A 15300-nucleotide genomic window follows, 5' to 3' on the forward strand; every position below is an offset into this window, starting at 1 on the left:
CTCATTTATGACACATCATTTCTATTGTGGTATACATATAAATCTGGGGAATGTTAATTTCTGTTGGAAATGCCATTTACCACAATATAAATATAATGGATTTTGAGGGCATTAGACTAAGTGAAATAAATCAGAGAAAGAAAAATACTCTATGTTCTCACTCATGTGGAATCTAAAAAAACTGAACTTGGGGCAGCTAGATGGCACAGTCATTCAAGCATGGGACACTTGGTTTCAGCTCAGGTTGTGATCTCAGGGTTGTGAGATCGAGCCCCTGCTGGGCTCCCTGCTCAACACAGAGTCTGCTTAAGTTTCTCTCTCCCTCTCCCTCTGCCCCTCCCCCACTGCTGTCACACACTCTCTCTCTCAAATAAATAAATAAATATTTAAAAATTTTTTTAAAAAATTTAAAAGCTGAACTCAAAGAAATAGAGAGTACAGTGGTGACTGCCAAGGGCTGGAGGTGGGGAAAACAGGGAGATGTTAGCCAAAGAGTATAAACATCCAGCTCTAAGATGATTAAGTTCTGGGGATCTAATGAGTATAGTTAACAATACTGTACTATATACTTGAAAGTTGTTAAAAGAGTAGATCTTAAAAGTTAATTACCACCAAAAAGAATGGTAATAATGTGAGGAGATGGAGATGTTAACTAATCTTATTGTGGTAATCATTCTGTAATATATTCATGTAACAAATCATCTCGTACATCTTAAAAACTTATACATGTTATATGTCAGTATTTCAAGGTGGAAAAATTTCTAAATAAGTAAATAGCACAGGAAAGTCTTTCTGGTGATGTGAAAGAAATTGTTAATACCTTTGATATACTGGGAAAAGGAATGCATTTCACAAATGGCACACATAAAATTGGTAAAAGAAAAGTATGTGAATAATCGAGATCTAGCATAAGAACTGTCTAGAAGTGTTGATGTTATACAGACACTCTGAAAACAAATTTTTAAATCTTTTGACAAGAGAGCTAACGGACAAGTGTTATAAATGAAGCAGCAGGTCACACCTAAAATCATGTTAAAATATTGCTTTCCTGCCACCCGCCTGGGTGGCTCAGTCGGTTAAGCATCCGCCTTCAGCTCAGGTCATGATCCTGAGGTCTTGGGGTTGAGTCCTGCATCGGGCTCACTCCTCAGTGGAGATTCTGCTCTTCCTCTCCCTCTGCCCCTTCCCTGCTTCTGCTTGCTCTCTCTCTCTCTCAAATAAATAAGATCTTTAAAAAATAAAAATAAAAATAAATGTGGTACTGTAACATCACCAGTCCTGGGTCACCTTATTTATTCATGCTTACTGGTTCAGATCTCTCAGGTTTCCATAGTTTCCTTTATGTACCTGTATTACAATTAACTGCACAGTGAATTTTAATTTTGACTACTTGCTCTTGTTGGATTTTATGTTATTGCTATCTTATTCTTACAGATAAAGTTACCTTCTGATTATTCTTAAAATAAGCCTAATGGATAATAAATGTTATTATTTAAAAAATGAGGTTTAATAATTAGGCTAATGCAATTGGTACTTTCATTGAACCAATAACTTAGGAAAGATAAACTTTAAAATGACCCAGAATGAAAGATGGCAAATTTTAATTAACAATTTACAAATTTAAAAATGTATGGTATGTTAATGAATATATGTCTACATAACAATTGTTATTGTTAAAGAACTGTGAATTCTAAAAATAATTCTAATACTATAAGATATTTGACAGTAACAAAAGTGACACTGACAATAAATCAACTAGTAAGGATTCAGAGGATATTTTAAAAATTTATGGGGCTCCAAGTTGGTCATTTGCAATAAAGGAATCTGTGATTCTGTTCCAAAGCTGTAACATTTGGCAAGCCTGTGGGTTAATTTGTAATAATAGTTCTTAACAATATTGAGATCAACATGTATGACAAATGTTATTCTATAGGTTGTATACATGTTATCTCATTTAACGCTTGATGGCACTATAATTAAGTGCTATAATTATCCCCATTCTAGAGATGAGAAAACTGAACGTCAGATCATTTTTTCAATGTTAAATACTGAGTAAAATGGTGAAGTCACATTTCAAGCCCAGGCTCTCGGGTTCATCAGACCAAATCATTTCTGTTATCTATTAATATGTCTGAGAATCTCTTTTATGTGAATTTATTATTATAAAGTTGAGTTTGAGAAAGATGCACTTAACAATACTCTAGGTGTAGCAACCTCTAAATACTTGCATGTGGCATCATGCTAAGGAAGTCAAACAGCTACCTTCCTGGTCATTTAGTAGTTTTAAATATTTTCAGCAACAATATCATTACTACTCTTGTGGAAATAAAGAGAAATGTTGGCAGTGATGTACACTGACTTAAGAGATTCCCAGAAATGTGATTTTCCTATGTCTTTCTAGCTCAATGACAATAAAATGAATAATAAATTTCTTAAAACTAATTGCCATGGAGTTTTATCATTGACATAAAAACATAATTAAAGAATAGTTATATAGGAGAGAGAAAGAGAGAGGAAGAGAGAAGAAAAAAGATAATGAAAGAGAGGATTAAAAATCATAATGTGATAATTCTACCTACTGATCAACCCACTGGGTATGTGCCATAAAGGAAGACTGCCATGTCTGCCGCCAGCCTCTGTTCCTGAGCACTTCCCATAGTAAGAGAATCTAGCCTCATGGAGTGTGAATTTCACTTTTAAAGTTACTGTGTGTTTGTGTTATGAAAGATAGTTTCAATTACTTTATCTGGAGTTTAAGTGAAAAAAGATGAAAAGGACTTTGTTTCAAAATAGAAGAGAAAAAGGTTGATTGAATTTTTTGAGAAACCATATGTCAGATTACAATGTGGTATCTAAATATGGTCACATACATGTGAGGAAAAAGATGAAATTAAATTTAAAAGGACTGACAATTTTGCTTGGAAGTTTTCATCCAAATAGTATCTCCAACTAATTTCTCTTTTCCAAACTACTTTTGGAAAAATATCAAAATTCTCCTTCCTTGCTTATTTTACTCTGTAGAAGTCAATTATCAAATATATCCTTGTTCCCCTTGGACAAACAATGACTTGCCCAAGTTCAATTAATAAGCCATAGACTATATTAAGATAAGTGGCAAATGAGATCAAGTTTAGGTTCTCTAGATCCACCCATGCTGTCACAAATGGCAAGATCTCATCCTTTTTTGTGAGAGTATTATGCTAAGTGAAATAAGTCAGACTGAGAAAAACAAATACCATTATGATTTAATTCATATGTGGAAACTAAAAAAACAAAATGAATGAATAAACAGACAAAAAGTAGAATCAGACCTATAAATACAGAGAACAAACTGATGGTTGCCAAAGGGAAGGAGGATGAGCAAAATGGGTGAAGGGGGTTGGGGGTATAGGCTTCCAGTTACGGAACAATTAAGTCAGAGGAATAAAGGGCACAGCATGGGGAATATGGTCAGTGATATTGTAATAGCATTGTGTGGTGACACATGGTAGCCACCCTTGTGGTGAGCATAACGGAACATACAGAGAAGTTGAATCACTGTTATACACTTGAAACTAACATAACATGTGTATTGACTATACTCAGAAAATTTAAAAATATATATTTTTTTAGCCAGAGAGCATTGTCTGGGAATCAGATACATTTTAATTTTTTGGAAATCATAGGATGAGGGATAAAACCTAAACTAATCTTTTCTGCACAAAATGTGAGCCTCACGTAGGTGAAGAATGGCGTAGGATTTGAGATCATTCCCTACTTCAAACCCAACAAGTTATCCTGCCACAGTAGCATGGAAGACACAAGACTCCTGGGACTTTACATTCATGGATCAGCATGCAGCACGAACTTCACGTTCATACTATTTTGTCTTCCATCCCCCAGTTCCATAGAGATGTTGCACAGTCAATTGTATATCAGGCTGCTAACAAATCTGACCAACTGTTCCCCCCAAAGAAGACCTTATCTTAATTATTCTGCTCAAGAAACAATTCTGAACTCTGCTGTCAAAGAGGAGACACTATCATCACATCAAAATACTTGGGAAGAATAAAGTTTTCTTAATGAGGAAGTCATTGTTTATGGACTAGATATCGTAGATATCATATTTTGTGTATCAGTGTGTGTGTCATGGAATATAAAATCAAATATAAGGGACTGGGGGATTTTAGATAATTTTTATTATACATTATTTTTAACACTAAATTTTAATGTAAAATGTGTTTCCCCTTCATTCTTCATTTTCAAAACTTCTGAGAGCTATGAATTGCTTTTATTATTGTTGTTGGGTTCCATATAAGACAAAGGAGGTTCATAGAGGTTAAGTAAATTTGCCCAAGGTAACAAAGCTAAAAGCTTTTTGTTAAAATGTACAGTGCTGTTTTATGAAAATAAATACCCAAAGATGACAGTTCCTCACTCTACTACAGATACGAAGATTTTAGGAGTAAATGATAATTGATTTTTTTCTCCACATATTGCTTTCCTTTTTTTTCTGAATTTTTCAATTCAGATTAGAGTTAGTTGAAGATTATAGTCTCCTTCTTTGAGAAGAACTAACAAAGTACAGTGGGAAGAATAACTCCTTAAAAGATGGAACCATACCAAAAGAATTTCATTTCCACCATTTATTAATATGATAATCATAGTAAGGACTTAATTTTTCTAAGCCTCCTTTTCCACATTGGTAAAATAGGGATATTATTAGTTATTACAGAGCTTTATTCTACAAATGAAATTATATAGCATATGTAAATTTAACAGCACACACTAGGTATTCATTAAATTGGAATGATAATTTTCATATTCTGAGTAAATTAGTTATTTCAGCTCCATTTCCCCCCTCTGTTTTCAAGCTATTAGACATAAGGAGTCTGAGTTGTTTTAGTAAATTAGAAGACAGAATTTTGTCCAGATAGAACTGCTCCATTAATTTTTTTACAGCATCATAAATCACTTTTTAAAAATAAATAATCCAAGAAAACTTTTAGTTATTAACATGTTGGTTTGTGTTCTAGTTCAAACACATGATTTTAGTTTAGCAAAATATTACAATATGTTGGTTGTTTGGGTATTCTGTGTGACTTGCTAACTCCTCTATATCAAATTATAATTTTATGATCATCTTAGAACTGATTGTACAAACTAAAGATAGTGTGAAATTCTTTAAAAACACATTTTTAACTATGTCTTAAAATTATTCTCATTCTGGGGGTGCCTGGGTGGCTCAGTCGTTAAGCGTCTGCCTTTGGCTCAGGTCATGATCCCAGAGTCCTGGGATCCAGCCCCGCATGGTGCTCCCTGCTCCGCGGGAAGCCTGCTTCTCCCTCTCCTGCTTCCCCTGCTTGTGTTCCCTCTCTTGCTGTGTCTCTCTCTGTCAAATAAATAAATAAAATCTTAAAAAAAAATTATTCTCATTCTATTCTTTATAAGAAACTAGTTTTCCAATATGTGTGTATTTTCCTCTGAATTTGTTCCACATTTTATGATTTTATAGATATTTTGTATATTTTGAGTGGTGTTTCATTTGTTGTTTAAATCAGTGGCAAGTGCATTCTTTTTTTAAGGTTTTTTATTTATTATTTATTTGAAAGAGAGAGCGAGGGAGAGATTGATAGAATGAGTGTGAGGAGAGGCAGAGGGAGAAGCAGACTCCCTCTGGAGCAGGGAGCCCAATGCGGGACTCGATCCCAGGACCCTGGGATCATGACCTGAGCCGATGGCAGATGCTTAACTGACTAAACCACCCAGGTACCCCCAGCAAGTACATTCTGATACAAATGTTACTATTATCTTTTGAATTGGTAAGGTAAATACATTTAAAAAATTTTTTTAAGGTGAATACATTTTTAATTGTAGCAGTAAAGTAGAACTTTAACAGCATTCTTAAATTAACATAATGTATTGTTATATAGTTCACATAAAAATGGATTCGATATGTCATTACAATAAAGCAGATAATCAAACACACAGTTTCCTTTTTTTTTTTTTCCTACCCTACACAAGTATTAGTACTCTTCTTACCAGGAATATACCAACTACTGCTGGAAAGTCAAATCTGGCCCACTACCTGTTTTTGTGAATAATGTTTTACTGAAACACAGCCAAATTCATTCATTTATGTGTCGTCAACATATGCTTTCTTATTACAATGAAGAAGTTATGACAGAGATCACATGTCCCTCAAAGCCTAAAACATTTATTTGCTAATTTGCAAAAAAAAAGTTTGTTGACCCCTGCATAACACAATTATATATGTACTATTTGCAAAGCACAAAAGAAATCTACCTTTACATTATCTTTGTTAAATATGCAAATGATATCGAAGCATATAAACTAAAGCATGAATGATTCTCAACCACTCTCAATATTACCTGCCATCTCTCTCATCCTCAGAGTAGGCCCTTCATTCTTTAGTATTTATTCACTGAGACCATTTAACTTTTAACTACCCAAAGTGTACTTTTAGGGGTGCCTGGGTGGCTCAGTCGGTTAAGCATCTGCCTTCAGCTCAGGTCATGATCCCAGGGGCCTGGGATCAAGTCCCGCATCAGGCTCCTTGCTCAGCACGGAGCCTGCTTCTTTCTCTGCCTGCCACTCTCCCTACTTATGCTCTCTCACTCTGTCTCTCTGACAAATAAATAAAATCTTAAAAAAGAGAGAGAGAAAAGAAATAGAAGCTATAGAGATAAAAATACAAAATCTGAAGTAAAATATTCACTAATTTTGATTAACAACAGGTTAGGTGCTTCAGAAAAAAAACAAAGTGAATTCAAGGAAGATATAACAAAAAAGCTACAATTAAATATAGAGCAACTCTGAGAACTGAACAGGGCCTTGGTGAACAATAAGAAAAGAGCAATTGATTTAGAATATATATTATCAGGTTCCAGAAGGACAAAAGAGTAGTAAAATATTTGAGAAAGTAATGGCTTAATATATTCAAAATTTGCTTAAAAGTATAAACACTTCAGTTAAGGTGGTCAATGGAGGTGGAAAAGGGAAATATATTCTTTTTTTTTTTAAAGATTTTTTATTTATTTATTTGAAAGAGAGAGAGATAGCGAGCAAGAACACAAGCAGGGGGAGTGGGAGAGGGAGAAGCAGTCTTCCCACTGCGCAGGAAGCCTGATATGAGGCTTGACCCCAGGACCCTGGGACCATGACCTGAGATGAAGGCAGACGCTTAATGACTGAGCCACGCAGGCGTCCTGGAAATATATTCTTATATACAACTAACATAATACTTTTGCGTGAAAATGAGATGTATTTCTTCTAAGACTAAGGCAAGAATATCCGCTCTTAATATTTCTATACATTTTACTAATCACCTTCAAGTCAGTGGAATAAAGCAAAAAAACAAATTACATGTAGATTAGAAAAGAAGAAGTAATACACTCTTTATCTTGCAAAGTTTATGTATAAAGAAAATTTTAAAACAGAAGTCTGCAGATTTTTCTTAAAGAACCCGTTATTAAATACTTTAGGTTTGCAGCCCATACCATCTCTTTTGCAACTACTCAACTCTTAAAATGTAGCTTGAAAGCAGCCATAAATATCTAAACAGATGGCTATGTCTATTTCTAATATTTTTGCTTATAAAAATAGACCAGTGGTGTCAGTGAAAATGTAGGAGTAGGGAATCTCCCCAGAAATACCCCCAAAATGACAAAAACTGCCAGAATCAACCTTATTGAAACTGGAAAATATTCTAAGTTTTATAGGAACCAAACAAAAGGTTAGCCAGGATAAAGACCACTGAAAACAGGATAGAAGATCTTTGTAGCATATTAACAACCATCACCCTACACTACTTCCCAGCATGGTGATGTCCAAAAGGGGCAGCCCATGTTCCTGGTATGGAAAGCTAGTACTTGAGGGAGCAAAGCAGATCTTGATACCAGGGAATTGAGTTTATCTATTTTGAACTGACTGGGGTTTCCCCCTGAAGGACTGCTTTAGAGGGCTTCCTTTTGTTTTGTCTAATTCGGAAACTGTCAGGTTAGAGAAGCTCTGAGGTCCTCAAAAACAATAAAAGCCAAATGAAAAAGATATTTCTGCTTGGAGGGAGAGGGGGTGAGTGAAAAAAAGAAACAGAGCAAACAATAAACACACCAAAATTCTGGGAGAAAGGCCAAAGGGTGACTACTGTGAGGGAATAGGGACTTTTAAAGCTAGTATGTATATGGGGGAAACTAGGGCAGATGAATGTTCAGGTCAGTTAACATGCTCACAAAAGACCTGAGAACACACTAAACTTCCAACTGTGGCTTGTCTTTAGGCTCAGAACAAGTAGGAAATATAAGCTAGGTAGAGTGGTAAAGGGCCTGGCTAGATGTTGAAGGAGTACCCCAACAAGAGTCAATTTGCAAAGACTTGAAGAGTAATATTTTACTTTGCTTTGCTTGATTTTTCTTTCTTGTGTTTTTTTCTTTTATTTTCTTTCCCTTCCTCTCTTTGCCTTCATTCCTTTTCTTCTCCCTTCTTCTGTCCCTTTCTTCCTTCCTCTCTTTCTTCCTACATGAGTTTCTTCCTTTTTCCCCCTCAATCTTTTCTTTTTGCATATAATACTCAAAATGTCCAATTTTTAACAAAAATTTACAAAGAATGAAAAGAAACAAATATGACCCATTTACAGGAAAACAAGAAATTAATATAAATCATCTATGAGCAAGCGCAGATGTTGACTTCCCAGATGAAAACTTTAAATCACTTTCTTAACTGTGCTCAGATAGCTAAAGGAAACCATTGACAAAGAGCTAGAGGAAGTGGAAACAGTGTATGAAGTAGAGAATATCAATAAAGAGATAAAATGTAAAAAGGACCATAATGATTCTGGAGCTGAAAAGCACAATAACTGAAATGAAAATTTCACTAGAGTTCAACAGCAGATTTGAGAAGACAGAAGACTGCCTCTGTAAACTTGAAGATAAGATAATTTAACCAGTCTGAGGAGAAGAAATAAAAAAGAAAGAAAAATGAACAGAGCCTAAGGATCCTTGGTACACTATCAATCACACGAAGGTATGCATTATGGGAGTTCCAGAAAGAGAAGAAAGAAAAAAAGGCAGAATATTTCAAGAAATAATGGCCAAAAATTTCCCAGATCTCTTAAAATATATCAATTTAGATATCCAAGAATCTCAATAAACTCTGAGTGGTATAAACAAAGATATCCACCCTAAGACACATTATAATAAAACTGTAGAAAGTCATAGATATATTGAATCTTGAAAGCCACAAGAGATAAGTGACATCATTCTTCTCAAGTTCCTCCAAAAAGTGGAAGAGATAACATTTCCTAAGTCATTCTGTAAGGCCATCATTACCCTGATACAAAAGCCAGACAAAGACATCACAATTAAAGAAAACTACAGACCAATATCTCTTATGAATATGAGTGGAAAGTTCTCAACAAAATATTAGCAAACTGAATCCAACAACATATAACTGGGATTTATCCCAGGAATCAAGGGTGGTTCAACATAATAAAGCTGATCAATGTAATATACCACATTAATAGAATGAAGAGGAGTTAGGCACATGATTATCTCAATTGATGTGGAGAAGGCTTGACAAAATCCAACATTCTTTCATAATAAAAACATTCAGAAAACTAGGAAGAGAAGGGAACTCCTTGAATGTGTAAAGGACATTTATGAAAAACCCATGCCTAATGTCATGCTCAATTGTAAAAGATAGAAAGCTTTGTTCCTAAGATCAGGGACAAGATAAGGATGACTCTTTTTGCCACTGCTATTTACATTGTACTGGAAATTCTAGTCAAAGCAATTAGCAAATAAAAGAAATAAAACCCATCCAAAGTATAAAGTAAGAGTTAAAACTATCTCTAATTGCAGACGGCATAATCCTATGTATAGAAAATCATAAGGAACCCACACATACACCTTATTATAGCTAATAAACAAATTCAGCAGTTGTAGGGTACAAGACCAACACAAACAAATCAGTTGTGTTTCTATACACCAGCAATGAACAATTGGAAAAGAAAATTTTAAAAACAATTCAATCTACAATAATATTCAAAAGAACAAAATATCAGGGAACAAACTTGATGAAGAAGGTTAAAGACATACAAAGAAAACTGAAATATTGCTGAAAGAAATTTAAAAAAAGATCTACACAAATGGAAGACATCTATGTTTATATATTGGAAGACTTACTAATATTCAGTTGGAAATACTACTCAAGGTGATCTATGATGATCTGTAGTATTAATGCGATCTCTATCAAATTTATTGAATCCCTGTTTCAATGGCCTTTGGGGGGCAGAAATGGAAAAGCCAAATCTCCAAAACAATCTTGAGAAGAAGAATAAAATTGGAGCACTCACACTATTTCTAAACTTATGACAAATGTACATTTATCAAGACTCTGTGGTACTGGCAGAAGGATAGACATATGGATCAATGGAATAGAATTAAGACTCCAAAAATAAACTTGTATTTATGGCCACCTTGCTTTCAATAAGGGTGCCATCACCATTCATTGGGGGCAAGAATATTTTCCTCAACAAATGGTGCCGGGATAACCAGTTATCTGCATGCAAAAGAATGAAGTTGGACTTCTAACTTACACCATATACAAAATTAACTAAAAATGTAACAGCAGTATAAATATAAGGGCTAAAACAATAAAACTCTTTGGAGAAAACAGAGGTAAATCTTTATGGCCTTGGATTTTGCAATGGATTTTTAGATGGGACACACACAAAAAAAAACATGAATAAAAGAAAAAATAGGCTTTGGACTTCAGCAAAATTTCCAAATTTTGTGCCAAGGACATTATTAAGAAAGTGAAAAGACAACCTACAGAATGAGAGGAAATATTTGCAAAGTCTCTATCTGGTATTGGTCTAGTATGCAGAATATGTGATAACTCTTACAACAACATAGAGACAAACAACACCAAAAATGGCAAAGTACTTCAGTAGACATTTGTCTAAAGAAGACATACAAAATTTCAACAGACACATGAAAAGATGATAAATATCATTAGTCATTACGAAAATATTATTCAAAATAAAACGAGATACCAACTCATTTTCTAGTCTCTTTCTGGGCCACCAAAAAGATACATGTTTCAGGATAGGATATTTTTCCATATAGAGCTATGTTTTATTTTGAATCTTTTTTCATTCCGTTCTTCCAATTCTGTGATTTCTAATCCATCTTCAAGTTCACGGACTCATTTTTCTACATGGTCGAATTTGATAATCATGGCATGGCAATCCAGTGATTTTTTTAAATTTCAGATTTTATATTTTTTATATCAGATTTTATATATACTGTATTTTAGTACTAAAATCTACATTTAATTATATTTAATTTTTTTTTAGTTTCCTACTTACTGAACTACCTATCTGTTCACTAATAAGTTTGTATTTAAAATAGCTGCTTTAAGTCTTCTTATTTTAATAAAAACATTTAGGTCATCTCAGAGTTTACTCCTATCTGGGTGTTTTGTTTTTTTATACATGATATCTTTGAAAATAGAGAGAAAAAGCTATGAGCTAAGGAAATCAGAAGGCCTCAAAAAGCTAGAAAAGGCAAGAAAATATCCTCCCTACAGCTTCCAAAGAGGAAGTCAGACTTTCAATAGCTTGATTTTACCCCAGGAAGACTCATTTCAGATTTTTGACATATAGAAATGTAAGATGATAAATATGTATTACTGAAACTGCTAAGTTTGTGATAATCTTTACAATAGCAATAGGGAATTAATAAGCTTCCTAATCAGCTGGCATCTAACAGCTAATTTAACCTATGTTTTAAGGTCCATATTAAGAAAAGAAAGAGGGTAAGCATATTAAACTCAACAGTTTATTAGCAAGATTAATGAAGTAATGCACATAAAATACTTATCTCCATGCCTGGCAATTGGAAGTGTTTAATAAATGTTCATTATTCAACAAAATGTATTGAGCATCTACCATGTGTTAATCTCTATTCTAAGGGATGAAAATATAGTGGGGAATAAAAGAAAAAAAAATTGCTGCTCTTCTATCATTTAAATCCTAGTGATAGCAACAGCTAGTTCTTAAGGTATTTCTCTGTGTTTCAGTCACTTTTCTAAATGTTTTCACTGTTTCAATTTTCACAACAACCATATGTGATAAATTCTATTATTATCATTCCTGCTTGACAGATTAGAAAACTTACTTACTCAAAGTAGAAGAGCTAGGATATGAATCCAAACCATATGTCCAGAGTCCATGCTCTGAAATTCTATGTTGTCTTCTTTCTGTACTCTGATTATTAGTTATTATGTAATTTAATGTTCAATGTGAAGGGCTTAATTGTGACACGAAAGAATGCATTTACATTTACTAAAGAATGAAAACACTATGATGTAGCTTTCCAGAGAGTAGGTTTATGACAATGACAGTGAATGAAATTAACAGCTGATTAGAGCACATGAGGTGCACCACTTAATCCATTGTCCCAAACATCATGCAGCCTATTTAGGATATACAGAGAAAATGTTGAGTGAAGAGTTGATATTGGTAATGACATTACTCTAACATTTGAAAAAAATAATTTGGGGACTTAGAACAGCAGGTGGAAAGTAAAAAGTATTTAAATATTTATTAAATGAATGTAAGGGTTACTTTTTAATAAAGCATTTGTTTTATTTTCTTACTTTAAAGGTAATTATAGAAAAGCAACTATATTCTTAAATAGTAAATATGGTTTTCCTTAGGTTTTGTTTTTGTTTCAATCTTAATTTATAGTTAAGTCTCATTTAATTTCTCCCTTCTTATTACTGCTTTTTGTCTCTTTTTAAATTCACTATCTTTGAAAGAAAGTGGTTTCTAAAAAAGTTTTAAAAAATACTTTCTGTGGATGGATTATACCATTTTCTGTTTCTAGTTTGTCAGTTTCTGTCTTAATTACAGTTATTTTGTCATCTTTCTATATTTTTTTTTTCTGGCTTCTACTTCACCATCATGTAGCTTTTCTTTTTTTTCCTATCTTCTTTAATAACTAACATGTACCTGTTTGAGAATATACATTGACATGGAAAGATGTCTAAGCTTAAATACTCTAATATAGAGTATTTAAAACTTGGTGAAGAAGGGAGCATATTAAAATATTTCTGTGTATGTAGATAGTCACACATGTATACTTAAATATTACTTTGCTACATATGTTTGTGCATATATAAACTGTATAGATGATGCTTAAGAATGGATATATTTCAATTGTAGAAATACTTTTTTAATTTTTGCTTTTTAAATTTTTCTACAATGAATATATATCCACAATTTATTATTTTTGAAGGAAAAATTATTGAAATGTTAATTTGATCAATAATATACAGTGCTACATGGAATCAAAATTTCTTCAGAATAAAAGGTGTTCATTGGATTTAGCAGTAAATGGGTTTATTGGCACATCTACAAGAGTAGTTTCAAAAGCGTATTGGTGACAGAGACCACTACATTTGGCTAAGAATTAAAGGGCATTTATATATCAAATATTCTGCAATAAAGTTGAATTTTGGGGGGGGGCAGGGAGCTGGGTGCAGTGTACTTTATTGATGGTACATGACAAGGTAGGTCTCCCCATGTCCCTCCCCTTCTTCAGAGTGTCTGGGATGGAAACTGTGAAGAGGTTGGGAGAGTCTCAGTGTGTTGGGGGATGATTTGGGGGCAAGCACTCCCCAACAGCCAAGGGCTTTGCTCTTCCTCTTTCTCTTGCTGAGGCTGGTGGTCCAAGGGGCTCTTACTCCTTGGAGGAAAGAAAGAAAGAAAGAAAGAAAGAAAGAAAGAAAGAAAGAAAGAAAGAAAGAAAGAAAGAAAGAAAGAAAGAAAGAAAGAAAGAAAGAAATCTCTACCATCTGGAAAGAAATCTCTACCTCCACTCCTTGGAGGCCCTGTGGACCATAAGGTCCACCACCTGGTTGCTATAGCCAAATTCATTGTCATACCAGGAAACAAGCTTGACACAGTGATCATTGAGGGCAGTGCCAGCCCGAGCATCAAAGGTGGAAGTGGGTGTCACTGTTAAAGTCTCAGGAGACAACCTGGTCCTCAGCATAGCCCAGGATGCCCTTGAGCGTGCCCTCTGATGCCTGCTTAACCACCTTCTTGATGTCATTGTATTTGGCAGCTTTCTCCAGGCAGCAGGTCAGATCCATGACTGATATGTTGAGGGTGGGGACATGGAAGGCCGTGCCAGTGAGCTTCCCATTCAGTTCAGGGATGGCCTTACCTACAACCTTGGCAGCTCCAATAGAAGCAGGCATGATGTTCTGGGCAGCCTCTCAGCTATCATGCCCTGGCTTCCAAGAGGGACTGTCCACAGTCTTCTGGGTAGCAGAGATGGCATGGACTGTAGTCATGAGTCCCCCCCACAATGCCAAAGTTGTCATAGATGGCCTTGGCCAGAGGAACCAAGCAGTTGTGCAGGAGGCATTGCTGACAATCTTGAGAGTTGTCATACTTCTCACGGTTCACACCCATCATAAACATGGGGCCATCAGCAGAAGGGACAGAGATGATGACCCTCTTGGCCCAAAATTCAAGTGATCCCAGCCTCCTTCAAGGTAGTGAAGACCCCAGTGGACTCCACAACATACTCAGCACCAGCATCACCCCATTTGATGTTGGCTGGATCTCACTCCTGGAAGATGGAGATAGGCTTTCTATTGATGACAATTTTCCCATTTCAGCTTTGACTGTGCCATTGAATTTGCCATGGGTGGAATCATATTGGAACTTGTAGAGCATGTAGAGGTCAATGAAGGGGTCATTGATGGCAACAATTTCTAATTTGCCAGAGTTAAAAGTAGCCCTGATGACTAGGTGCTTTATATGGTCAAATCCATTTACTCTGACCATCATCGTGTCTCGGGGACACAGATGGCACTGCACCAGAAGATGCAGTTGTTCAATGGGAAGGAACAGAGCCTAAAGTTGAAATTTTAAATAAAAAGGAATCAAAAGGCAAAAACAAATTTAGAATAAGTAAAGGACATTTTTTTAAAAAAGTGTGACCATGAATCAAGAGAGGACATACAGTTGTTCCTATTGTTTTTCCAGATGGTAGAGATTGAACATACTCCTATGTTGATTTGGGAGAATGGTTGAAAATCTAGATGAATAAGGATAAATTTGATAAAATAAGATTACAGAAGAGGGGGAAAAAAGCAGATGGAATTTAGCTCATGGAGAGAGGTAGGTCTTTGAAAGGAGAAAGAATACTTCTTTCCAATTAGCAAGGATGAAGAAAACTGATGTTATAGAAATGAAGAATGGGGTATGGATTTTGACCTAGA

The 15300-nt window shown here is 34.8% G+C and overlaps 1 protein-coding gene across 1 annotated transcript in view; it reads right to left on the reverse strand.

The window, feature by feature from the left end:
- Nucleotides 1-14866, reverse strand: part of LOC116643360 (peroxiredoxin-2-like) — a 122941-nt gene extending 108075 nt beyond the window's left edge. The window contains exon 1 of the mRNA XM_032422069.1: nt 14602-14866. Within this exon, the coding sequence (XP_032277960.1) occupies nt 14602-14866 (265 nt within the window). The remainder of the gene's footprint in view (nt 1-14601) is intronic.
- Nucleotides 14867-15300: the final 434 nt, after the last annotated feature.

Source organism: Phoca vitulina, unplaced genomic scaffold (assembly GCF_004348235.1).
Source record: "Phoca vitulina isolate PV1807 unplaced genomic scaffold, GSC_HSeal_1.0 scaffold26, whole genome shotgun sequence".
Lineage (NCBI taxonomy): Eukaryota > Metazoa > Chordata > Mammalia > Carnivora > Phocidae > Phoca > Phoca vitulina.